The 26,058-nt window shown below is 55.2% G+C and overlaps 1 protein-coding gene across 3 annotated transcripts in view; it reads left to right on the top strand.

Moving 5' to 3' along the window:
• Positions 1-26,058, top strand: part of HPS4 (HPS4 biogenesis of lysosomal organelles complex 3 subunit 2) — a 26,310-nt gene extending 252 nt beyond the window's left edge. For all 3 annotated transcript variants that reach the window (XM_028527961.2, XM_028527962.2, XM_036014954.1), the window contains exons 2-14: positions 1,621-2,150; positions 4,039-4,129; positions 5,846-5,989; positions 9,450-9,557; positions 10,036-10,152; positions 11,175-11,269; positions 12,819-12,891; positions 14,754-14,790; positions 15,563-15,659; positions 16,263-17,169; positions 21,831-21,963; positions 22,418-22,526; positions 24,950-26,058. In XM_028527961.2, the coding sequence (XP_028383762.1) occupies positions 2,110-2,150; positions 4,039-4,129; positions 5,846-5,989; positions 9,450-9,557; positions 10,036-10,152; positions 11,175-11,269; positions 12,819-12,891; positions 14,754-14,790; positions 15,563-15,659; positions 16,263-17,169; positions 21,831-21,963; positions 22,418-22,526; positions 24,950-25,121 (2,124 nt within the window). In that variant the 5' untranslated portion in view covers positions 1,621-2,109 and the 3' untranslated portion in view covers positions 25,122-26,058. The remainder of the gene's footprint in view (positions 1-1,620; positions 2,151-4,038; positions 4,130-5,845; positions 5,990-9,449; positions 9,558-10,035; positions 10,153-11,174; positions 11,270-12,818; positions 12,892-14,753; positions 14,791-15,562; positions 15,660-16,262; positions 17,170-21,830; positions 21,964-22,417; positions 22,527-24,949) is intronic.

Raw genomic sequence — 26,058 nt, 5'->3', positions numbered from 1 at the left:
TTGCAAGAGCGCCTCGTTGCGGCCTCTGCTCCTTAACCGGCTCCAGATTGAACCCTGCGCCTTTGCCCAGCAATTCCCAGCCCCCTGGCACCGAGGCCAGACACTTCCCAGTGCCCTGGATGGTGACCGATCGCTTCCTAACCCTTCGCAGTCGTTAGTGACTTTTCTGCCCCGCTGACCCACAGGGGCCACTTCCTACACCACCGCGACCACCACCACCTTCAGGCCATTGCCGGCCAGTCTGAACTTTCCTGTGTGGTTACTACCACTTCCCAGGCTGCCAGAACCTTCTGTAGTTCCCAATCCCTGCCTTACCGCAGCGCCATTACCGGCCTCTTCTGGACCTTTCAGAGATAAGAGAGTGGATTTCGAAGTGTGGGGCCCAGTCCTCTGGGAACAAGGGATAGGGGATGTCAGGCTGCTGTCCTTGGTTCCAAGAGCTTAGATACGTCTCCACAGGCATCCACATATGCTTCAGAGAATAGCGTGAGTGTGACCCTGTGGAGGCTCTCCCCAAGATACTGAGAATTGAGAAAAAATAGATTGTGTAGACCATCAAAGATTCAGCGGGGTCCTCTCTAGGGACTTCACTCTACCAAAGGAGCTTTAAAAATCTCTATTGTGCTCCCAGGAGGATGACAGATGGCAAGCAAGCATTTGAAACCATGTCCCTGGGGAGGTTAATCTTGGAGAAAATGACAATAGGGATACAGTTATGAAGAGACCAGAAGGTTGTCTTGTGGAAGGATTAGAACTTGTTTCATTTGCCTGGAGAGTGTTATGTAGACCATTACTGTGCAGCGGTTGCTGGGAAGCCAGTTTTAGCTTGGTGGAAGGATAAATTGCACACTATGAACTGCCTATGTTCAGGGAGTACACCAGACAGTCCAGGTCAGTTTTGAAGAAAGAGTGCAAGAGATAAAGATTAGAGTAAATGATACTAGGGTGCATGTGTTCAGACTCTGAAATCCCCTGATAGTCTGAGTTGTCTTCTTGTAGGGGTTCAAAAGTCACTTTGTAAGTTCTCACCATGTCTTTTTTTTAAAAAAAAAGATCTTATTTCTTTTTAGAGGGGCAGGGAGGGAAAAAGGAAACATCCATCTGTTGCCTCTTGAATGTGCCCCAACTGGGATGCGCCCCAACCAGGGACCCAACCCGCAATCCAGGCTTGAACCATCGTGACTGGGAATCAAACCAGCAACCTTTTACTTTGTGGGATGGTGCCCAGCCTCCTGAGCCACACCAGTCAGGGCAAATTCTCACTATGTCTTTTGGAAACTTACCCTGCTCTGGAATTCTGTGTGTTCAGATAACTTTTGGGCTGTCAAGGTGACAGTTCCTTATAATCTGAGTTCCATTATTACTGCAGCAACTGCCTTTTTTGTAAAGCTGTCCTTGACACCCAGAGCTTCTTCACCCTAGTCATTTAATTTGTTCTTCTGTGAGACACCGCCGTTCCAGAATCTGAGGGATTGGGTGTCCTGCTGCCCACTCTTTTATTTTGAAACTATTTTTGACTTTCTAGAAAGCTCTTTTGAAGTGTGCCATTTGCTTAACCATGCTGGGTCACATGTTCTCTTGTGGGTTTCTGAGATAATCTATTCCTTGTGTTTATTTTAGGTCTAAGGCACTGATGTTTGAACAGGAAGCTTCAAAACTTTTTTAAAAGAATCTTCAGAATGGCTTTGAACCATGCAAGCTAGAAGTCGCCCCGGAACACCACCAGCTTCAGCATGCGTCTGCCCTGTTGGGCTTTCCTGGCGAGCTTTTTGAGGCGGTCTGTCTGCGGAGAGCCAGCGAGCTGACGGCCACAGAACAAGATTAGTGGATCTGACTTTTCTGGTAGAATTCTCTTGCTTTGTTACATTCTTTCCCAGGGTTCTCAGGGGCATGGAGGTATTCATGGAACTGAAAGGCTTGCTAGGAGGGAAGTAGCACTTTCATGTGGAATGAAAACTAAGCAAGCGGCAGCTGTGACTGAAAACACGTAAGCCTCCCACGTCTGGATGCACTGGATCGGGGACCCAGAGAAACGGTCACTGTGGGGGAGAGGAGCCATAGCTAGAGAAGAAAACCCCAATAAAGAGGATGAGGGTGACTGGAAAGTAAATGGCTGCCTCCACCTCGACAGAGACGAAGTCAGCCTCATGGTGAGTAGCGAGGCCTGCTGTGGTTTGGTTCCTGCCTGGCGGCTGGACAGATGTTTTGGGTTAACTGAAAACCCCCAGCCAGATTGTCTTGATTTTATTAAGGTGGGGGGAGCCATTTTCTTCAGAGCAGCTGGATCAAACCTGTGAGCCTTTCCTCACCCAAACTGACGTGCTCTAACCTTGCAAGTTTCTTGCAGGGTTCGAACGAGTCCAGCAGTGCTGGTAGATTGTAGGGAAACTAATCGTGCATCTGGCTCTGATCATACGGGTGTTGGAGTCTTCACTTTTTTTTTTAATATTTTATTTATTTATTTTTTTAGAGAGGGAAGGGAGGGAAGGAGAGAGAGAGAGAGAGAGGGAGAGAGGGATCAATGTGCGGTTGCTGGGGGTTCTGGCCTGCAACCCAGGAATGTACCCTGGCTGGGAATCGAACCTGGGACACTTTGGTTCCCAGCCCGTGCTCCATCCACTGAGCTACGCCAGCCAGGGCTCAAGTCTTCACTTTTGAAAGACAAGACATGGTTGCGCTGCAGAATGACCCCAGGAGGAGAGGTTCGGCCAGTCTTCAGTCTGGCCCTTGAAGAGTATTACACAATGCTCGCCCGCAGCTCCGCTCCCTGCTCAACCCCACACAGGTTACGCCTCTCTTGTGATCTGGTTCAGCAAACGTGAACGGAGGAGATGAAAGGGAGAGGCCTGGTTTAAATAGACTGAGCAGGGTTGGGGCCTGACAGTGTGCGTGTGGGAGGCAGACAGATGGATCGGTTCACAACGGCCCCCGAGTCTTCTCGTGTGTGCTTGGGTGGGTGGGGGAGCTTTTACCCCAGGACCCCAGGGAGGGGTAGCTCGGGGCCCAGCAGCGGGGTTTCTGAGTTGAGAATGAAACGTTTTTGAGGCTTTTTGATCTGGACCTGCCCTGAAGCCAGCCGCACGTGGGAAAGTGAGGAAAGCAGACTGTGTTAGTAACAGCGTTAGTGCTCGTCACCAGCAGATAGGGTGGGAGCCAGAGGGGGTGGTGGGGGGCTGGGGGGAGAAGGGCGCAGGTGACAGCAGAGTGGGCATGGCCCCTACTTAGGCTGGAACCTCATAGGTGTGCTTTTGGAGGCTCAGAAGTAAAATTCAGGTCCAGCCTTTGTGGAGTTTGCCTTGAGATCTCGAAGAGGTTATTATTATTCTGTTACAGAGCAGACTATGTGACTTTAGGGGAGAACAGAGAATTACGGAAACCAAGAAGAGAGATCCCTGTGGGGATCAGGAGTTTGATGAGGGATTGTGTTTGAGTTGCCCTCCTAAGGTGTCGATGGGCAGAGAGGGGTTCTGTGCTTCTCAGTGGACTCGAAAAGGCCCCAGTTTTTCCTCGATAGACTCATGTCATGCACTGAAACAGGCAGGTCACTGTCGCCCTGTTTTCGCTGGGGCCCCTTTGCACACTAGGCTCTCGGCCACGTCTGTTAAACGAATCCGTAAGTTCCTGGCAGGGGGGACGATTCGGGAGATCAGCGTGCCCGAGGTTGTGAGGAGTGCATCTGCGACATTCCTCATTTACTCTGGTATCAGGGCCTTAAAACACAGTTACCGAGCCACGTGCGCACATAGTTAAGGTGCAGTGTCTCAAATGGGAGGCGTCATTGTGGGCACTTCGTCTTCCCTTAGCTGTCTGTCTTGCACGCAGATGGTTTCACGGCTGGGGAGAGGCATGTTTCTAGTTAGGCTCAACCGCACTTAGGAAATGGTTTTCATCTATTTGTAGCCACTGGGTTCTTTCTCCTCTGGCTTTGCAAACCCAGAGTAATGAGCTCTTCGCGGGCTGGGAAACAGGAAGCTGTGCCTTCAGACGCCCCAGTCACTGGATGAAAGGAGACACGGCCCCACTCTGTTCTCTCGCCAGGTGGAACTACTTTTTCCTTTACGATGGTTCAAAGGTAAAGGAAGAAGGGGACCCGACAAGAGCTGGCATTTGTTATTTCTATCCTTCTCAGGTAAGCCACACAGCTTGTGATGGTTTTGTGGGAATTCACAGAACACATTTATGCCTCGGGTGGTGACTTTTCAAAAGTGGCTTTCATTGGGACAGTTTTCTTTGGATAATCCAGGCAATTACTGTTTCTACTCTCTTACACTTAGTTGTCCTGTGTCTTGTTGTTCTGGTCTTAAAATTCCCAGGCTGCTCGGTACTTCCATCTTCTTTAGCTCTCTGTTGCCTTCATGACTTTCTCCATGCCGCCATTGCTTCCGATTTTTGGTCGGCTCATGAACAAAAACAGCTTTTATCAAACATATATAGAAGTAGAGAGGAGAGTATCATGAGCCCTCATGCCTGTCACCTGCTTTGACAGTTATCAACAGTTTCTCAGTTTATACGACCTCACCTAACCTCTCTCCCCTCCTTTTTGTTTTCTTTTTTAATGGAGTATTTTGGAGCAAATCCTGGACATTGTGTCGTCTCACCAGATCAAATAACATCTTTAACTGGAAAGGACTTTTTGTTTTAACATCACACCTAACAAAAGTAACAGTAATTCCTTACCATCATATAGGGTAGTGTCTATATTCGGATTTCGCCTTATTATCTTAGATGTTTCTTAGGCCTACCTTCCTTCATTCTTTCCTTCCTTCCCCTTTCTCTCTCTCCTTCCTAATCAGGATCCAAACCAAGTTCACTATTCCATTTGGTTACTTGTGTGGTAAGTGCCTCTAACTGGGTAACAGTCGTCACCCACCCACCCTTCTTCCCACTCTGTGCTGCTGCGTTACTGAAGAAACCAGGTCATCTGTGCAGCAGAATGTGGGCATGTCCCACGCTCTGGATTGGGCGATGACTTCCTCTCACTTCCTGTCACTTAATGTCTTGTAGCCACTGCATTTCCTTTAAACCAGCAGTAAGATCTAGGCAGGGGTGTCTAACATTTTGGCATCTCTGGGCCACACTGGAAGAAGAGTTGTCTTGGGCCACACATTAAATACATTGTGACACGTAATCACAAAAAAAATCTTACAACATTTTAAGTAAATTTACGGTTTTGTGTTGGGCCGCCTTCACAGCCATCCTGCAATGCATGGAGCCTGTGGGCCACAGGTTGGACACCCCTGAATTCTGGAGCCTTGGCTAGGTTCAAGTTCATTTCTTTGAGGCAAGAATTCTTCACAGGGGACGTATACATTTTCTGTCCATCACAGAGTGTCTGGCTGCCCCACGGTGGAGTTAATGCTCCCGTGGATTAGAGGGTCTGTGAGTGTGCTCATGTGGTTGCCCTCGGGCGGGCTGACTGGGATTAACCTGGGCTGCTCTGCCACTCCGCGGGGGATTTGAATAGGCATGGAAGGCTCAGGCCTCTGCCCACGCATGCAGGTTAAATTATGTTATAGCCTGTAATCCTGGGAACAAAAGCACAGTTCTGTGGAATCATCTGCCATGCTCACTGTGGGTGTTCCGTGCCAGCTCAGTCATCCCGGGCAGGGACCCACCAGCTGGGTCTAAAAACAGCCAAAGTAACTGTTTCAGGCTTCACTTAAGGTCTTTGTCACGTGTCCTTCTTTGTTGTTGTTTTGACAACCCTTCAAAGGGCCATTCTTAGTTCAGGGGCCACAGAAAAACCAGCAGCCAGCTAGCTGTGGCCTGCAGGCTCTGCCTGCCCCAAGGAATGGCAGAGTGCGGCAGTGTCGGCTCCCTGCCTGGGATTTGCTTCTTTCCCCAGACCCTGCTGGACCAGCAGGAGTTGCTCTGCGGGCAGATTGCCGGCGTGGCCCACTGCATCGCTGACATCTCCGGCTCTCCGCCCGCGCTCATCCGTCTGCGGAAGCTTAAGTTCGCCATCAAGGTGGACGGAGATTACCTCTGGGTAAGTGGGACAGGCAGAACCAGTGCCTCTGCCGCGAGTCATTTGTCTCGGCGATAGGTGTCGTGATGGTGAGGTTTAGGAAGTAGTGCTTTCTCAGGCTCTCGAGCCTGGACTGTCCTCCCCTCCCGCCACAGTCCCCTGCCGCTCCCTGCAGGCGCCCGTCGTGACTGAGCGCTCCATAGCGGTGCTGGCATAGCCTGCCTGCGCGGGGCTGGTTCCTCTCCTTTGGAAGACTTCAGCCAGCCTGCAGAAACTCTCTTTATTCTGTGCTGCAAATAGAATTTTTAGTCCCTATCTTTTTTCTTTGTACTCTCGACACTGCCACACTTCCTGGGTCAGTGACCCTAAGACATTGGTGCATGTGTGTCAGATTTCCAAGAACAAGTAAAACGAAAAACATAAAAACCATTTGTTTACAGCTAGTAGTACCATGAGCTCTAAAGTGCTATTTTCCCATACCTACACTTATTTTAAACTATTTCTGAGCAAAAGGGGTGTGTAAGGAAGTATATTCAGCTTTGTAGGTATTATTTCCAACATTTTATTATGAATTTTTTGTAACACACCAAACAGCCAAGAGAAGTTTACAGTGGATACTCATGCAGTCGACCTTTGAACATGGGCTTGTACTGCATGGGTCTGCTTATGTGTGAGTTTTTCTCAGTAAACACAGCAAGTGTATTTTTCTTATGATTTTCTTAATAATACTTTGTTTTCCCTAGCTTACTCTGTTGTAAGAACATAGAATATACGGTAACACACACAACATGGGAAATATGTGGTACTCGACAGTTTATGTTATTGGCGAGGCTTCCAGTACACAGTAGGCCATCAGCAGTCAGGTTTGGGGGAGTCCAGAGTCGCATGCAGATCTTCAAGTGTGGGGGCGCCAGCGCTCCTCACCCCCGAGTTGTTCAGGAGTCAGCTGTACCTCCTGGGTCCCGTCGTGGACTTCGTGTTACATTTGCTCTGTCCCATCTCCGCTCGTCCTTTATCTTCTCATGAATCCAGTTTTCATTTCCGTGCTTTTCCAGGTCACGCACGTTAGTGGGCTCTTCCTCAGCCCCCAGCCCCCATTCCTTCATCATTCCTGATGTAAACTAGAGTTCAGTGTTTGCCTGTGGTTCTTTTTTCTTTTGAGGTAGAATTTACATGTGACGAAATACACAGATCCTGAGTGTGCCACATGGTGCATTTGGACTGATGATGCAGCTGGCAGCAGAATCCCTATCAAGATCCAAAATGTCCACATCACCCAGAAAGCTCCCCTATGTCCCTACCCAGTGACTTCTAACCCCCACCCTCTCTCGGGCAACCGCTGCTGTGCCTCTCCGCCCCGTGGATTAGTTCTGCCTGGGCTCGAGCAGCGTGTGTGAAGTAATGCACGTGACATTCCTCTCTGCAGGCGTCCGCCGTGCCACCTGGCGTGTGTGAGACGCACCCCTGCTGGGAGCATGGGCCGTGCCTGCCTTCCCCCTGTTGGACTGCATTCCATCATCTGAGCGCATCAGCAGCCTCTTCAGTCTCCCTTTTATGCTCATGTGAGCTGTGTCCCTTGGGGGGCAGTCACGAAAAGGCTCCTGGGAACACTCCTGTACGAGTCTTTTTAGTGGACATAAGTTTTCATTTCTCGTGGTGAACATCTAGGTGTGGAATTGCTGGGTCATGGGGTAGAGATGTGTTGATTTTTGTAAGAAACCGCCAGCCCTCTCCCCGAAGTGCTTGCATCACTGCACGTTCTCACCAGCAGTGTATGAGGATTCCATGTACCGTACTCCATATCCTCACGATGCTGGTGGCGGTGGTCTGTGTAGTTTTAGCCATTCTGCTGGGTGTGTAGTAGCAGCGCGTTGTGGTTTTAATTTGCATTTCCCTAATGACTAATCATGCTAAGGCTTTTTCATGTGCCCCAGGCCGTTTGTGTATCTTCCTTTGACACGTGTCTGTCGGAAGCTTTTGTGTATTTTGTAAATTGGGTCTTCTTTTTTTTATTGAGTTGTAGGAGCTTATATATATATGATAGGTGTGTGTGGGTGTATATATAAAATATATACATATATATCTTCTGGATACCAGTTCTTTGTCAGATGTATATAAATATTTAAGATATTTTCTCCCAATTTGTAGTGTTCCTATTAATTTCCTTAATGTTGTCTTTTGATGAGCAGATGTTTCTAATGTGAATGAAGTCTGATTTATCAGTTTTCTGGTTATTGCTTTCTCTGTCCTGTCTAAAACTGTTGCCTGTCTTATTGGAGAAGATGTTTCCATTTTTCTGGTAAGTTTTATAGTGTCAGTAGCTTCTAAGTTTAAGTCTGTAGTCTGTCTTGGGTTACTGTATGTATATGCTATGAAGCAGAGGTCAAGGGTCCTTTTTTTCCATACAGATACTCAGTAGTTCCAGCACACTGTTGCAAAACTTTCCTTTCCTGTTGGATTCTTCCCTGTTTGGCTCCTTGGTCAAAGGTCAGGTGACTGCTTGGTGAGGGCCCTCTTCCGGGCTGTCTGGTCTTTTCCGTGGATCCACCGGAGGGCTCAAAGGTAGACGCGCTGTCTCTCAGTCAGGTAGGGCAGGCCCCCAGCCGTCTTCTTTTCCAACATAGCTTCGGACGTCTCAGCTGGGTCCTTCGTATTCCTGTTGTAGAGTCAGTGTGTCAGTTTCTGAAGAGAAGCTGGTGGCTGCATTCAATCTGTAGATCAGCTGGGGAAGAAGTTAATATGTATACTCTGCCCAGAGTGTCCTTAACCCTTGGGTTGCATCGGTGGGGAAAACAAAGGTCCTTGCCTCCATGGAGCTTACATTCGGAGGGGATTTTAAATTTACTTTCTGCCAGGGTTTGTTGGTTTGCTTAAATTTCTGATGGTTCCCTTAGGAAAGATTCTAGAGGTAGAGTTACTGAGTCAAAGAAGAGGAGGGCCTTTTTCAGGCTCTCGAAACAGGTGGCCAGATTGCTTTCTAGCTGAGCAAGCACGTATCTTCCGTGGAACCCAGTGCTCCCCAGCACTTTGAGCTCCAGAACTGTGTGACGATGCAGCCAGTCTCTGTCCTCAAAGCGCTCTGCCGAGGTAGGGGCTGAGATGGCCGTTTGTGAAGCAGTCTGAGCCCAGTTTGCGGCGAAACCCACGGGAAACATTCAGCGTCCAGATACCAGGCCTAGCAGTGCGAGGGTCCGAAAAGAGGCCGGCGTTGGCTAGAGTGATCAGAACAAGCATCCGGAGGTGCTAGCACCTCTGAGGGGCCCTGAAGGGGGTGGGAGGGCCCTGGGCAAGTGAACCGGAAGGAGGGCATTTCCGGTCCGGCGGCACGAGCACTTTGTTCTCTGTGGGGACCAGCGTGGCCAGGCCGGAGCGGAGGGTCCATGGGCTGTGCAGTCAGTCTGCCGTGAGCCCTGGGTGCCGCACTCGGGCCTGTGCCCGGAGTACGGGAAAATGCCTGTGTCCCCGGCTTCCCTCCTCACAGGTGCTGGGCTGCGCTGTGGAGCTCCCTGATGTCAGCTGCCGGCAGTTTCTGGATCAGCTGATTGGATTTTTTAATTTTTACAATGGACCCGTTTCTCTGGCTTACAAGGTAGGAGGGCAGCGTCGAGGAGTCTTGATGTGGGGCCCTTGGGCAAAGCCAGTGTTACCAGGATGCAGCGCCGACTCTGGGGTCCGTTACACTCTGCATGACCACCTGTGCCCAGCGACAAGGTCAGGGGCTCCTGGAGCTGCTCTCAGGTGCCTGCGTGCCCCAGTGGCGTGGGCCACATTCACTCCAAGCGTTTCTCTCCATCTCCCCCCACCCTCATGGGGATAGGTGGAGAGAGCAGGGCCTGGTTGCCGCCCTCCCCCAGCCAGTGCCTTGAGTCCGTGTGGCCAGGTTATCTGGATGGGAGGGTGGGAAACTGTGTGTTTATAGGAGTTCAAAACAGACCCCCCCTCCCGCCAGTGTCCTGTGCGAGGAATAGTCTTTGTGGTTGTTGGTATCCCGTGCCGAAGAGCACGATCTCAGGCGTCCCGTGTCTCTCAGGATCTCAGGCGCTGACCTCAGGCTGTTCCTGTTTCAGAACTGTTCCCAGGAGGAGCTGAGCGCCGAGTGGAACACCTTCATTGAACAAATCCTGAAAAACACCAGTAACCTGCATAAGATATTCACTTCCCTCTGGAACCTGGACCAAACCAAAGTAACCTCCTCCCCCTTTCCCGTTTCACGCGTAGGAACAGAGCTTTTGGACGCTCTCCTTTCCCCCTTGAGTGAGCTGTACAGCCGGCCGAGGGGACTGGGGTGCAGCGTCTCTCCACCGGGGGTTAGGCCTGCACGCGATCCCGCGGTGCTGCTCCCCGGGAGCTCGGGCAAGCGGGCCCCTCCGGCACCCGGGCTTCCCGCCCAGAAAGCGGTGCTGTGACAGCTGCCTCTGGGAACCGGGGTGGTGGTGCAATGACAGTCCCTAGTGACACAGAGGAAACACTCAGGGCATTGTCGTCATGTTGCTAATGCCCCAGACATGGAGAACCCTGTGATCTGAGAGTCCCCGTCTCCATCGGTAGCTCATGATTTAATCTGAAAGTGCCCTTCTCATTGATATTACTGTGTGGTTTTCGTTGTTCTCGACATTAAAAGTGCCCAGGGCTAACTTTTTAGAGATGAGGTCACCACATCTGGGAGGCAGTGGCTGGGAAGTGCCACTCCACCCACCGTGGGCGTTCGGTGAGACGTGGGCTGCCCGTGCGGCTGGCCTGGTTGCCTGTTGCTCTGTGGCCTTGATCTGAGGTGGACACCACATCCACATTGTCCGGCATGTTAGGGACCTTGGACAACTGACTTCTTACAAGGAATGTGGCACCGGGGTGCCTCCCTGAGTCAGAGCGTGATGTTCCCCCTCTATGTCATGGAGTAGAGTGCAGGGACCCAGTCAGACGTCAAGGCGGCTCTGGTGGTCGGGGTCTCCTGGTGAACATATGCTGTCCCCTGCGAGTAGCCGGGGGCCCTACCCACTGAGCCTTCCAGCTTCTGGAGAGGCCTCCTTGTCCCGAAGATTTGGCATTTTGGGGTGTCGGGCTCTGGGTATAGAGAGGACACGTCGTTACATGGGACATGGACTCCTTTTCCAGGCCTTGGGTGACGACCTGTCCACTCGTTGTACAAACCCCCGTTCCCCTTCCCTCCCCGCTGACGGTAAGCGAGGCGCTCTTCCTGCCCGCACAGGTGGACCCCCTGCTCCTGCTGAAGGCGGCGCTCATCCTGCAGACCTGCCAGCGCTCCCCGCACATTCTGGCCGGCTGCATCCTCTACAAAGGCCTGTGAGTAACGCCAGACCCCTCCTCCACCCCGGGCCCTGCTGCGCACCCGACCGTCCAGGTCGCAGGCGGGAGCTCTGTCTCGGGCCAGTTCCCAGTGGGCTGGTTTGGCAGATACCAGGCAGTTTAGATTCGTTCTGGGGCACTACCTGTCTTTGAGCGAAGCTGGGAAATTGGAAACTTTTGTGTCCAGAAAACAGGAATAGAAGAGGTGGACTTAAAGAGATCCCTACAGTTCTCAGGATGGGGCATGCCTTTACAGTTGCTGGTCCGTGTAATGCAAACACAAGGCCCCCAGGGTCGCCAAGCATTACGGTGGGTAAGAGGGCAGATGTGTGCCGCGGCCTTCCTCCCGCCGCTCAGCTTGGCAGAGCAGCGTTAGTGCTGCTGCTCCGGCTCCTGCCAGCCTCTTGGCTGGATCCGTCTCTTGGCCGGCCTCTGAGGTCGGTCTACAGCTCATCACCCACTCGGAGGGCCTCTTCATGAGCCGAGCGCCTAAGAGGCACTGCACGCATCTCCCCAGGCCACTCTCCCTGGGGCAGGCAGGGCCGGTGCTCTGGGCCCAGAACTCTGGCCACCAGAGGAAGTGTGCTCCCCAGGCTCCTCGGCGACTCTGGTCTCACAGGCTGTGTTCCCAGTCCCAGCTTCTCTGTCTACCCGCTGTGTGACCTTGGGCAAGTTGCTGGATCTCTGTTTTCTCTTCTGAGAAACAGAGATAGTTTGTGGCAGTGAAATGAGGTGACAGACGGAGGACCAAGCATGGCCCCTGGGTCCCCGTGGCCCTCCACACATCCCTTCCCCTTTTCTCACTCCGATGGTTCCGAATCAGCCTCCAGGCTCCCTGTGGCTTGGCTGTCAAAGGTGGTATGTCTTTTCCTCTTCATATTTCGTATTTACTTTTTATTTCCAAAGTATATACGGAATGCACGAACACATTCTCACTGTACAGAAAGGAGCCCAGAGAAGCACACAGCGCAGTTGAGAGTTCCCCCCCGCTCGCCCCCCTCCTGCCCGTCCCACAGTCAGCACCCGGGGAGCAGCCCGCCTCTGTTCTGCCGCTGTGCTTTCACACGTCCGCACGCACACGTATGTGCGGGTCATGTTTGGTTCTGCTCTCCGTGCGAATGGGATCCTGTGGTTCCTCCACTCCCTGCAGACCGGGGTGGGGAATGCTGGCCCCTTAGACTGGCCCCCCTCGCGGTAGCTGCGCATTGACCGGTGCTACGGCTGTGCCGTGATTAGTTCAGCTCTTCTCTTCTTGATGGGAGTTTACATCGTTTTCCCATTGTTTCCGAAGGTTTCGCCTTTTTCCCTGTAATAAGTGGTCTTCTGCATACTTCTTGGTACAAGCCAGGTCAAAGGGTTTGGGCATTTAGGATTTTGATAGGAGTTGCTGGAGTTCCATCCATGAGGGCGTCACCAGTTGACACTTGCACCAGCCGTGTCCCCAAGGTCCTGGCCAGCGTGGGGCGTTAGGGATCTTTTCAGCTCCGAGGCCTGCAGTGTATCCCTTCTTCTCACACTGTCCTTGTTCCTGTGTCTGACCTCCTAGGATCGTTAGCACCCAGCTCCCCCCGTCCCTCACGGCCAAGGTCCTGCTTCATCGAGCTGCATCTCGGGACCAGGTATGGTAAAGCCCACCCACTGGGCTGGGATGTGTCTGCGCCAGGCAGCCGCTGGCAAGGCTGAGCCACGGGTGGGAGGGTGGGGGTGGCTGTGGGGGTGCTTGTTTCCCTTTGTCTTGTCTTGACCCCGGGCCTGGTGCTGCGATTGTCCTCAAGAGTGAATTCACCAGCAAGACTGAGAGAAATTGCTTCTTCCGCGTGGTAGACTTGGATGGTTGGCTTTCTTTCCGTCCCGGGGGACACTGGGAATGGGACTTCCCGCCAGGATGGACCTCGTGTCACAGAGCAGCTGGCTCTTCAGAGGTGCTGAAGGGTGACTCAGGGAATCAGAAACTCTTCTACGGTGCTGCCATTGTGTGTCTGTCAGTTGTCTTCACGATGGAACGCACTGTGCGTGCTCACTGAGGGTGGCACCGCCCGGGGTTGAACTGCACAGTGAGCTTCGCTGCCCATCCCGGGCGCCCCCTCCAGTCCTCTTTCTTTTGTGTCGCCTGCTCACTCAGCCTGTGGAGTCGCAGGCTCGCACGCACTGTAAGGTGAGCTCTTTGCACTCACTGAGTCCGTGGACACTTAGAACGGTGGCGGGCTTCTCGCCGGGCTGCTTCCCCATCCCGGGCCGCGGTGTCTTCAGAACTGCCTTTCCAGCAAACTCTCCGAGCAGCAGTGGGTGAAGGGTGCCTGTGCCTCTCTCCCTCGTAATTCCGCCTCCAGGATTCGGTCTAAGGAAGCTGTCTGCCTGCTAAGAAGGTTTACACTCATGACTTGAGCACGACAGGCTTTGCGAAAGTACAACGTCAGATCTGGAACGTCTGGGGTAGGACTTGGCACAGCTGCCTGCAGGGACAGTTTCGTCGGCCTGCTCTCGAGTTCCCACGGCGGGCTGGCTGGTTTCAGCAGGCACCATAGGGCCCACAGAGCCGAACGCCCTCTCTCCCCCGTGCAGGAGAGGTTTGCCTTCTTCGCTGGTCGGGAGGACCCGGGCACCTATGCCATTTTAAACCCCGTGCGGTTTTACTCGGCCATTTACTGTGGCCAAAGGGGGTTTAGTGGCAGGACTCGTGTCTTACTGTTTAAGCCATAAAATAGGATTTTATGTACTCCTCCTTCACAAAATAGGATTTTATATAGCATATTAAAAAAGGGGTAAGCGTAAAAGAAAATATGCCTAATAATTACAGCATTAGCTTGTGGGTGAGAAAATGATACGTGATTTTTTAAACGAGTTTTTGTCTAGAGTAAGCTTCAGTAGAGAAAGCAAGCCCTGTCGTTCCGCAGTGGCGGGAGTCGTGTGGCTAGAAGAGCAGTTCTGGTTCTGTGTGGCTGTGTCCTGCTGGAGCCTTTATGTTGGGGAGGCCGGGGAGCTATTTTGAGAAAATTCCCAGGTTTCTCACTTTGATTGTGACTCCAGGTAAACCCGAGAGATCCGGCATGGGGTTTTGTTTGGGTCTAACCCTTTCCCAGGAGGGTCACGGAGCCCTCACGTCTTAGTTACCACAGAATTCGTGTGAGTCCTGTGCCAGGGCCATGGCAAAGGAGGCTGTGTTCTAGGGGCGAGTTCTCTCGAAGTGCAGGAGAGAACGAGAATCCCCACTTTTGTCCCTGGAGGGAGAAGCTGAGGAACCAGAATGGAAACCCTGCCCCGCAGCCCGAGGCAGCCCAGGCTCTCGCCTGCCCCCGCCGTGGTGGTGAGCAGGCGGCGTGGGGGAGCCGCTCCTCCATCTGCCTCACTGTTGGCACGCGGTGGGGACAAGCGCTCTGGGACAGACTCATGTGATGAGCAGATGGCCCAGCGCAGCCCCGACGGCCAGGTCAGGAGGAGGACGTGGCCCCCGGCGCCAACTTCTGTGTGTGTTTCTTTTCAGAGGACGCCTGCCCGAGGGGCTGCCCTGCAGGAGCGCGGTAAGTGGGGAGGTGCCTGCTACAGCGGAGGAGGGTGCGGCCTTTCCTGCCCCTGCCCCTGCCCCTGCCCCAGGCCTGTGGCCGCCACCCCGTGTGGCTGCCGCAGCTGCTCAAAAGGACAGGGAGATAGCGCAGAGTCTCGGGCGCAGAGTCAGCCGTCAGAGTCCTGACTGTGAGTGCGGCTCACAACTTCAGGTGCGCCTGCTTAAAAAGTTAAACTTGCCGGGTGGCACTGGTTAGTGACGTCAGCCACTGGTTGGCGAGTCCCCGCTGTGCAGCAGAGTGTCCGTGTGCTGCTTTGTGCGCGCTCGCCTCTCCAGCCCCTCGGACCCTCCCTAACTTGCCGGAACGGGCTGCTCAGACGAGGCCCCGGGAGCCGGGCCAGCGGAGGGGGAGGCAAACTCAGGCGCCAGGAAGGCCTCGTGCGGCGTGGGGACGCATCCCCCGGGGGCTGTGGTGGTTTATTCGGAGCCTAGGTGGGGCACGTCCCTTTTGTCCCAGTTCATGTCTTCTTTGTGTAAGTGCCACATGTACTCTTCCACCAAACGTCACCCTTCTCCACGGCGGGGGTCGGGGTGCCCACACGGGCTCTCCTGCTGATCACGGGCGTCAAGGCTGAGGTTCTGTGCTCTCGCTCTGGGCTGAGGAGCGCGTTGCCACTCTGCTCGCTGAGCTGGCGTTTGGGGGCCCTGCACCACCCCGAGAGCTGTCACTGCTCTCTCCCGCCTCTGGTCTAGGGGAGGGCCCTGTCCATGTTGCTCTGTGATTCCAGGAGCGGCCCTGCCCCCGAACGTGCGCATCCTGCCTGTGTTCGTGACAGAAGAGGAGGCCGCCAGTCTCCACGAGTTCCCAGGGGAGCACGCGGCTAGGTGAGGGAGCACGGGGTTGCTCTGAAACCACGCTGTAGGGGCTCTCTCGTGCGGCTTCATCCACGCCAGCCCCTGGTACATCCCGTCCCTCCTGAACTCCATCTTCTCCGTGCTCTGGCCTGCAAGGGGCTCTGGGGCCTCAGCACACAGATCCGAGGCAGCTGCTGCGGTGACATGCAGTGTGGGCTTCAAAGCCCAGCTCTGTTGCTTAGCAGCTGTCCGGCTTCCGTCAAGTCCATTCAGCACCCGAGCCTTAGTTTTTTCTCTTTAACATGGACCCTGTGGTATCTACTTCATGGGCTCACGGTGCAAATTGGAAGTCGAGTTTGTTCAGCGCCCAGTACAGGGCTGGCTCGCTGCAGACCTCCAGATGTGGGTGGTTCTGACTCAGCGGGTCCTGCCACTGTCGGTAGGCGACCCTGGTATTGCTGTGCGAAGCTCTGAGAGCCAGGCACTGCCTTATTTTTACACCCGTGGTTTGGCCTCCGAGGCTCTGCGGCCTCGGGTCCCCATTGGTCTCGGACAGCGGTGCATTAGTCTCCCCGGGAGGGGCACTTGCCCGGTGCCCAGGGGCTGTGCCCTCACAGCTCCCTTGTTTGGCAGCCCCCCTGCGTCTCCAGCCAGACCCCAGGAGCGCTCTGCCCGGCGTCCTTCGAAGGGCCGGAGCCCATCTGCCCTGAAAGAAGACGGCACCAGGCGTGAGGAACCCCCGGCCTGGACGGGGGCAGCCACACCCAAGTCCAGGTCCCCTGACTTGGCCTGGCCAAATGGCAGTGGCGAGAACGGGCACTGCCCTGATGGTCACCTGGAGAGCACCCAGCCTGTGAGCCCGCGTGGCGCTGCCCAGGACCTGCCTCCTGGTCTCCGCTGCGCCCTGGGGAGGGCGCCTGCCTTTCCCGGGGGCCAGGAGGAACTGGACTTGTCTGAGATCCACATCCCAGAAGCTCAGGAAACGGAAACATCCTCAGGTTATTTTGCCTTTTCAAATGTGTGTGCCTCCGATGATGGTGACTCTGGCAACGTGGACCCGAAGCTCCCCGAGGCCCTGCCTGTGGGCGCAGCCGTCGGAGGCGGCCTCTCCTCCTCTGCACCTGACATGCTCGGCCAGAACGGGGCCCTGGAGCAGCACGAAGACCTTCCTGGGGGCAGCAGCCACGACCCCGTCCCCAGGGGAGACCTCCCCACCAGAAGGACGAGCTGGCCGTTGTCATCGCCTCGCTTAGGTTCGAGGCAGAAAGGAACTAAGCTTCCAGTGCGGGAACGTGGCACGGACTGGTGTGTGGGTGGGGATCCTAAGGACCACTCAGTCCTCGGCCTGGAGTGCCACTCGGGCTCGGCAGACTCTCCAGAGGACGGCCCCTCTGCAGGCAGCGCCGACCCCAGAGAGACGGCAGCATCCTGTGGAGAACTCGTGCGTGTGAACCTCTACACTCACAGCGTCAAAGGGCTGGTGCTGTCCCTGCTGGCGGAGGAGCCGCTGCTGGGGGACCGCGCCGCCGTGGAGGAGGTGGTGAGTGTGCGCTGACCCGACTCGCCCTTCTGGCGCCCGCCCCGCCTCCCGAAATGTGGACAGGCCGGGGAGGCTCTCCCAAGGCCCTGCCTCCCTGTGCAACCCTGTGCGGGAGTCCGAGTTTACCTGGGCAGGTGGTGTGGGCGCGAGTGAGAGCAGGCCCCGCGCAGAGCATGTTCTGTTGCACTTCCCTGCTGCCCACAGTGACTCGGGCAGGGAGACCAGGCTGGGGTCTAGGTGCTGGCTGTGTGACAGGGGGTCCTCATCAGCCGTGCGGGTGGTGACAGGTCCTGCCCTTCCAGCCCCAGTGCCATCTTGCGGACAGTGACCACATGCACGGCATTGCTGTGCCATCGCCACCTCTAGCAGCCTCACTTCTGAGCCTGGGCAGCTCTAGGATGTGAGTTGGCTGGAGTCTGTCCTCCGCACAGGTCACAGCCAGTGTCCAGAGTTTGCCGGAGGCCCCTGAACTGCACACCCAAGCAGAGCTCCTTCCTAGAGGGCCAGGGACATCTGAAGTCCTGACTGGCTCAGAAGACACTCCTTACCCCATTCCAGCCCCTTCCCCGCTTCCCGTGGTACCTTCTCAGGGCCTACCCTAGAGATGCAGTTGCTATAGTAACAGCCTGTCTGTAGTTGCTGAGGAAGTGGGAGCAATAGGAATAGGAGGTTGAAATTGCTGCAGGGCAAATGGTGTCCTGGGGCTTGCCTTGTTTTTGTTCTTACATCTGTATTATTCTAAGTGTCTCATTAGCATGTAGGACTCATGACCCTCCATAAATGAGCAAGTCACCTTGGAGCTTAGAGGAGGAGGAGGGACACAGCTTCCTTCCTCAGAGCCCCAGGCCAGAGGCTGCTCCCCGCCAGACGTGCCCGGCTTATCTCTCCCCTGCTGCTTCCGTTCCCACTTTCACCACAGCTCTGGGTGGCGTCTCCAGCAAGGACTGCAGTTCCTACACCTGTCTCCCTGCCAGGCTGTGGTTTCCGCGGTTGCTCTGCTTAGCCTTGAGCTGTGGACATGTTACTGCTTCAGGGTCCAGTGCCTGGGCGCAGTCAGGCAGATACGGTATCTCTCTCTTACCTTCTCCCGAAAAAGAAAAAATAGTTCAGACTGCACTTGAAGGAGGAAGTAAATTAAGATGTATTCTGTGCACTCAGTACCTGCTAACTGCTTTACATCTTTTTCAGCCAGGCTCGAGAACAGTTCTGGTGGGGGGGGGGGCGGGGGGCGGCATTGCAACCCCCATCTTACCAGCACGCACACTGGGCCTCGTCCAGATAAAGACCTACTGCATGTGGCGTCCCGGAGTTCTTGTTTCTCGTCCCCCACCCTGGCCTCCCTGGCCTGCGTCGATGTGACCTTGGAGTGGTCGGCAGGAAGGTGGAGAAAAGGGGGAGTGCCCTGCCTTCCGTGACTCTGCGCATGTGGACATGCCCCTTGTCTGCCTCAGCCCAGTCCTGTTGTCAGGGCAGTCAGTGCTGGGTGGGCCCCAGGAGAGAGTGCAGCGTGAGGGAGGGAGAAGAGCTCATCCTTCCCGGAGAGAGCGGGTGTAACTAACTGATCAGCTTGCTGGTCCGACTGGGGCTGGAGGGCCAGACACAAAGGCTGTCTGTTGTGTAATTTTGAGAGAGATCCTTTACTGTCTTTTTGTCCCAGACCTGGTTTCTGTCCACTGCTGTCTAGAAAAGCAAGGGTGCCTGCAGAATGCTCAGCTGCATCTCAGAAGTGACAGTGAGCACACGCCCTTGAAAGGGCTCCTTGGTTGTGTCACACACTGCCAAGGCACCCTGGTGTCACTTGCCCCTTGTGTTTCAGTGGATCAGCTGCCACTCTGTGTCTGCCCAGGGTGGGCGGCTCGGGGGCGGATGGCGAGGATGAGCCCAGGAGCAGCCAGGAGAGATGGGGATTAGCTCAGAGAGAACGGACTAGACTCACACCAGGGGGCAGCAGAGAGCCACTGAGCGCTTCCTGCTCAGAGCCCAAGATACTCTTCAAGTGCAGTGATCACACCGGTTCTTCCTGGCTACGCAGGGCACTGAGCTGTCCGTGCACAGCAGATGAGGCTGGGGGCTAGTGCAGAGTGTAACCATGAAATGTGAAAGTGCACCCCTGCCCCGTGAAGCTAGTGCTTCTGAGTGGATGCGTGTGTCATGGCAGTCTCTTCACCTCCTGGCGCACTGTGACATTGGAGCTTTGCTGTGGACCAGAAGCAGGAGGGCCCAGGAATTAGCCCTGGCTCTGCGTCACTGTGAGCTGTTGCGAGGGTTGCATATGTAGTAGTACGTGTCGGGGTTGGCAAACCTTTAATGCTGAGGAACACGGAGATGTTTTCCTTGCTGAACAACTGTTCAGCTCTGCTGTTACAGCACAGAACTTCAGACTTGTGAAAGTGGTGTGGCTGTGTTCCGTAATACTCCCTTTATGGACACGGAAACTGGAGCTTCAGTAATTTTCACATATCACGGGGTCGTTCATTTGACGTTCCCCCCAACCCTGTAAAACTGTAAAATCTGTTCTTAGCTCTCAGGCTATACAAAACCAGAGAATGGGCTGGATTTGGCCCAGGCCATGGTTTGCAGACCCCAGTATATAGGAAAGCACTTGGTTGCTAGTGAAAAATTGTCCTTGTCATCTGATGTAGTGTCTTGTGCTTGTGCATTTATGGTTAAGTGGTTTTATCTTGAGTGCAAGTCAGGCAGAAGATTCCAGAAGCAGAGCTCAGTGCCTACAGGGAAAACCCAGGGTTTGGCACGTCTCATTCTCTGTTCCCATCATTCCCTTCCCTTGGGCACCCGCTCGGGATGGCAGGGCTGTCTGTGACCAGGCTCCCCAGGTCCGGACGCCTCCGGGAGGCTGTGGTTTGACTTCCCGGGGGGTGCTGTGTGGGCGCGCACATCTGTTAAACTCCACTGCTTTGGCTGCAGCAGCGATCTGAGCAGGAGGCCTTTGACTCACCTTCCTTGACCACATGTCCTTGGACTTCACCCTACCCCTCTGTGTGGGCCAGGTCGCTCTGAAGTGGGATGTCCTGCCACGGGGCGTGCTTGCCTGCCCACTCATTCCTCCGGCACTGGCTGAGCACAGCCCAGGAGCCCGGCACGCTGCCAGGCATTGTGCATACACAATGAGCGTGTAAAGTTAGACCTTGTGTGTCTAACCAATTGCCTTTGAATGTCATTGCAAAGATGTTCGGACAGAAAGACCAACTTGAACCCGCCACCAAAAGTAACCCTGCGCCTTCAGGACGCTCATCTCAGAGGCCTTCTGTGTGCGTCTCTGCACTTCCGTGCACACTGGCTTTCACACAGGCCTGGAGCAACAGTCACCCATGGACAAGTCGTGTGTGCTTATTCACAGCGATAATTTTCATTTTTTAAAGATTTTATGTATTTATTTTTAGAGAGAGGGGAAAGGAAGGAAAAAGAGAGGAGGAGAAACATCAGTGTGTGGTTGCCTCCTGCATGCCCCCTACTGGGGACCTGGCCTGAAACCCAGGCATGTGCCCTGACTGGGAATCGAACCCACGACCCTTTGCTTCACAGGCCGGCGCTCAATCCACTGAGCCACACCAGCTAGGGCTAATTCTCATTTTCTTGATTCTTTACAAAAATGCATTTTTCCAAGGTTGCACTTTAGAGTTTTTATGCTATTTCCACTCTATCAGCTCAACACCCTGTAGTAGTCCCATTTTGGGGGTGAAAAAAAAAGAGGCATGGAAAATTCAGTAACTTGCCCCTGACCGTCTGGCTGGGAAGAGACTGAGCCAGGATGTCCTTCACCTGAGATCCATCTGCTGCTGGCCTCCTTGGGACAGTGGCCTTCTCGTGGCTGGAGCAGCCTCAGGGGAGCCCCAGGAGGCTCCGTTTTAGACAGTCCGTCAGGACACGACCAGTGTACCTGGAAAAGCCCAAAGTGGAGCCCAAGAATACCACACAGCTGTAGTAGAATATTTGAAGGGTGAAAAAAGGAAATCATTAGGTTGCACTCACTATGTATGGTTTGATCTCACTTGTATTTTACAAAGAAAGCATCATACCAAACAGCGTATTCCACTGTTCTCAGCTGCACTTGCACACGGCTCTTCTCTGGGAGGGTTAAATGCAGGTGCCTGGGCCTCGTCAGCCCGTTCCTCCTCTGACCCAGAGCACAGAAACCATCTGACAAGCCTCGGCCCTTCCCAGCGCGGTGCCCGGCTGGCACTGCTCTGATGCGGCTGAGAGTGGTGAGCTCCTCGCAGACCTCGGAGGACGGGCCAGCCCAGGCCCAGCTGAGCAGCCCTGGGGGCATGGGGCGGCCAGCTGTGGTGCTGTGAAACGTTGGGGCCTCCGTGGGAAAGGCATCGCTGGAGGGAGAGCACAGGGGGCTAATAACAGTGGCTGTTTCTGGCTGGTGGCATTAGAGGCCATTTTTCTTTGCTTTCTACTTCCCTTTAAAATTTATTTTTGTGCCCACCTCCGTTTTCTGATTTTTCTACAATTTAAAAAAGCATTGAGATGTAAGGCCAGAAGTTAATATTTCACTAAAATCGGGTGAAAACCTCGGGCAGAGTCCCTGGTGCTGAATCAAGGAGCCATGCAGATGCGCTCGGGATGAGTCTGTGCTGGGTGTGGGCCCGCGGAGGTCAGCTCTGCAGCCGTGACCCCGGTGGGCTCCTTTGCAGTACCACAGCAGCCTGGCCTCTCTGAACGGGCTGGAGGTCCACCTGAAGGAGACGCTGCCCAGAGGCGAGGCCACCCCCTCCAGCAGGACGTACAACTTCACGCACTACGACCGCATTCAGAACGTGCTGATGGGTAAGAGGCCAGGTGTGGGCCCCAGGCTCCTCCAGCAGGGGGCGGTGCCGTGCAGAGCTGGCTGCTGCGCAGCCGGTCAGGGTGCAGCTTCCTCACTCGCGGCCCAGCTCCCACTGTGTTTAAAATGTGCTTGGCAAACACTTCCTTGCTCATTTGTCTTTTTTTGGCTGTTTCTCCGGTCTTTGGAGAGAAGCACACACATGTTCAAATATCTGTGATGAGGTTCTGCCTCAAAACTTTGGTACTCATGCACAAACCAGCGTTGCTTATTATTGGGGACAGAGTGTGCTCTGTTGCTTGGTGGCAGCTTTCGGGGCCCAGCACCCTCGGCAGGCCTCTCCCGCCCGGCACCCCCACTCATGGCTGTGAGCCCTGCTCGGTCCCAGCTGACAGTGTGGGCGGGGAGGTGTGTAGAGGGGTCGCTACTCACAGCCTCTGTGTCCTCTTCTGGAAGCGAACCTGCCGCAGGTGGCCACGCCCCAGGACCGCCGCTTCCTGCAGGCCATCAGCCTGATGCACTCCGACTTCGCCCGGCTGCCCTCGCTGTACGAGATGACCGTCAGGTGAGCTTCCCTGAGAGTCCCCCTCACAGTCCTGCACCACCAGCCGCCTTCCTGGGGTCCCAGGCGGGGCCTCCTGCATAACTAAATGAGGAGCATTCCAGTTACTGTCTTCCAGGCCTTCTTTCGTCCCCCCGGCTCCATTGTCTGCCCTCATGCTTCCTGGGCCCCATCCCGGGGCTCAGGCCTGTGCTAGTCCCCGGGCTGCGTCAGTGAGGGCACCCGAGGTGCACACCAGCTCGGAGCTCTCATTCGTCCCCGGGGAAGGAGTGTGTCTGTCTCCTTGTCATGAATGATGCTGGGGTGATGTCATCTTGCAACCTGACAAGCCGTCCAGCCTTCTCCCAAATCCGTGCGGCACAGCAGTCCCCGCCTCGCCCACAACACCCCCGAGACACCCGTGGCTGGCGGTTTGGTGTGTGCTGCTCCAGCTTGTGTTGGTTTTAGTTTCTGTTTGTTGTATGTAAATTGTAGATTGTTCGTAGTTAGTGTTTTTTTAGTATTTTTAAAATTATTTTAATAGTCTTTCTTCTAGAAAACAGGGTCACACTAATACTGTTTTACGAGTTCCTTTCCCACTGTGTCGCATGTCCAGAACGCCTCCGTGCCAGTAGGTAGAGACCTGTTGGTTATCACCGTAGCGCACAGTGTTTAACCAACCAAATTCCCTTTCTCCCTGTGTGCTTCTCTGCGAAACCGCAGCAGGACACAAGGCAAGTTAGATGGTCGGAGGGGTCGTGTCTGCCATAGTCTGTGCGGTCCTGGGGCCGATGCGGGCAAGTGATTCGGGCTCCTCCTCGTGTAGCAGTGAGGACACGGAAGCACAAATGAGACAGTGACTTGCCCCAGGGTCGCATCCTGGGGAAGTGGCAGAGTAAGGGTCGAACCCCAGTCTCCGGACTCTAAGTGATGTGGTCTTTCCACACACACCTCCAGGCTCAGGGCAGTGTGGTCGAGGGGGGGGGGTGCCTGGAGCCCGGGCCCCCGGGGCCGCGGGGCTCTGAGGCCTGCCGGGCGTTTCGGCGGCCCGGTGCCCTCCGCAGCCAGCGGTTCGCTCTTCCCTTTCCACAATAAGCGTGTCTTCCTGGCTTTACGTCAGCGCCGCCCGGGCTGGCAGCCTAGATGTGGTCTGTGCCCACGATCACTGGTTTGGGAGTTTGGGAGCTGGCTTCAGTGGGCGTGGGCGTGAGTATCTGTTCTGTGAGCAGTGGAAAGAAATAAAATGTCGCATCTGCGCCATCGGCCGTGCTCTGGGCCTGCAGCACCTTCTCGGTGCTGAGAGGGCTTTAGTGTTGGGGTATGCAGCTTGCTTTAAGAACAGTAACAGAAACGATGCCATTTCTTAAAAACCATGTGCTGAGCAATATATATGTGTATGTATGTTACATGTGTATTATATATATTAAATATACATTCCTCATTTAATCTCTTTAAAAACCCCAGTGACGGGATGTGCTGCTGTCAGACCCACTTGACCGACGAGAGCGCTGGGGCTCAGAGAGGCCGAGTCACAGCCGCAGGCACACGGCCGGGCTGGGGTTCGCTTGTTGCCACCAGGCCCGGTGCCCATTCGTGGCTGTAATGACGCAGCCATGACTTGTCCTGCTGGCCCGGTGGGGGCCACAAAACACACCGTGGGCCTTCTGGCCCCTTGGGGTCCAGGAGGGAGAAGCTAGAGGAGGAGGGTAGGCCTTCCTCCCTCCTTGCGCAGAAGGAGAGACCTGGGTGAGGGGAGCCTTAGTGGTCCCCGGCTCCGCCCTCTTTCACTAGATGAGGGAGACGGGCCCAGTGGGGAAGTGGTTCAGGACAGGATCCAGGAGCCCGCTGGTCGCCTGGCCGCAGAGTCGGTGCTCTCGGGTGGGTCCCCCTTGGCACCAAACCCTCATCCCTCCCTCTACTTCGGTGTCCTCAGGTCTCCCACCCCAGTCTCCTGTCCCCTGGCTGCCCTCGCTCCTCATCCGGCCGCTCTGGTGTGCGTAGAGGATGAGCCCCCCTCAGACGCTTGTCACTGAGGCCGGACAGCACCACGCGCCCCCGAGCCTCAGGCTCCTCCTCTGTCAGACGGGACGGTGCCACGAGTGCGTGAGGAGTGAGGGTGGGCCGGGCTACGTCCCGCACAGCTGCTACTGTATCGGCAAGGCAGGCGCCCGTCAGGTCATTCATTCAGTTGGTCCAGCTTAAGGCCGTGTCACCTGTGGCTGCGGCCACCATGGACAGTCCGCTCGGACAGTCCCGGCATTTAGGGAGCTGAAAGCAAGATGGTTATTGGCACCGAACCTGAAATTCGGGTGAAGAAGTGGGACCCAGGGCCGTGACAGCTGCGCCCGCAGCCTGAGGTCTGCCGAGCCGCACTTGAGCACCCTCGTGCGTGGCCTCAGGCCTGCCCGGGCCGTGCCGGACCGCTGCCTTCCCCCTCTCTCCCGCAGAAACGCCTCCACGGCCGTGTACGCCTGCTGCAGCCCCGCCCAGGAAACCTTTTTCCAGCAGCTGACGCCGGCCGCACGGAGCTCCGGCTTCCCGAGTCCCCAGGACAGTGCCTTCAGCCTCCCCGGCAAGGCCAAGCAGAAGCTGCTGAAGCACGGGGTGAACTTACTTTGAACTTGGCTGCAGTGGGAAGGTCATCACCCCGGGAGGTGGCTGTCCAGTGGAATACCAACAAAGGAAGCACTGCCTTTTTAAACAGAAAAAACTTCTATTTTTCTGGAGTATTCCCTTTTTAGGAACTTGGGATGCTTGAGTGTTTGATACTCCATTTAAAGATTGGCGTGGGACAGGGTAGTCCTTCAGGACCTGGAGTGTGGGATAGAGACCATTATCACACACTGGCAGTGCTGGGGCCTGGACAGGCGCTGTGGCTCTTGCTCCTTGCACCCGAGAGGGACAGGGCCGATTAGATCCCTGTCACCCTGAGCCTGAGGCGCCTGGCATCTCCTCAGCCTGTCTCCACAGGAATTCAGGTTGGCTTTTTCCCATAACCTAGCTGTCCCTAGTCCAGTGTATTCCAGCCGTGTCTGCCGGGGTCGGTGAGGGGTGGCCACACAGAGGAGCTGGGTTCGGAAGCAGGCAACCCGGACGCCTGCTTCTCAGAGTGTCGTCCTCCCGGGATGGAAAGTCCTCCCGGGAGGGCTGGGCCAGCCGGGTGGAACCGCCTGGTCTGAATTCTGGCTCCACACTGGGAGCCTGTTCTGTGGGGTACCTGTCGTGGGGCAAGTCTCGAAAACGTGGAAGGGCGTTTGGGGGTTAGTGGTAACCAAAAGCCCGGGGTGCAGAGATCGGAGAATCGGGTGGGTCTGGGCCGTGCAGCTGCCGCTCCTGAGCGAGGGTCCCCAGTGGGAGCTGGCAGAACGTGGCGGGGCAAAGGCAGAGCCGTGCTCTCCAGCCGTCGCCGTGTGTGCCGTGTGCGAGAGAGCCACATTGCTTTGTGTTTCTGGGCCGGTGTGGTCACCTCGGTGCTGGTCAGTACAGACACGTTTTGAGAACACGGTGCAGACCCCAGGGTGAGCACGCCGGGCTGGCCAAAGGGTCTGCACGGTTT

The sequence above is a fragment of the Phyllostomus discolor genome, chromosome 13, assembly GCF_004126475.2.
Source record: "Phyllostomus discolor isolate MPI-MPIP mPhyDis1 chromosome 13, mPhyDis1.pri.v3, whole genome shotgun sequence".
Classification (NCBI taxonomy): Eukaryota; Metazoa; Chordata; class Mammalia; order Chiroptera; family Phyllostomidae; genus Phyllostomus; species Phyllostomus discolor.
The sequence above is the reverse complement of the archived record's forward strand: the minus strand, read 5'-3'. Positions and strand labels throughout refer to the sequence as shown.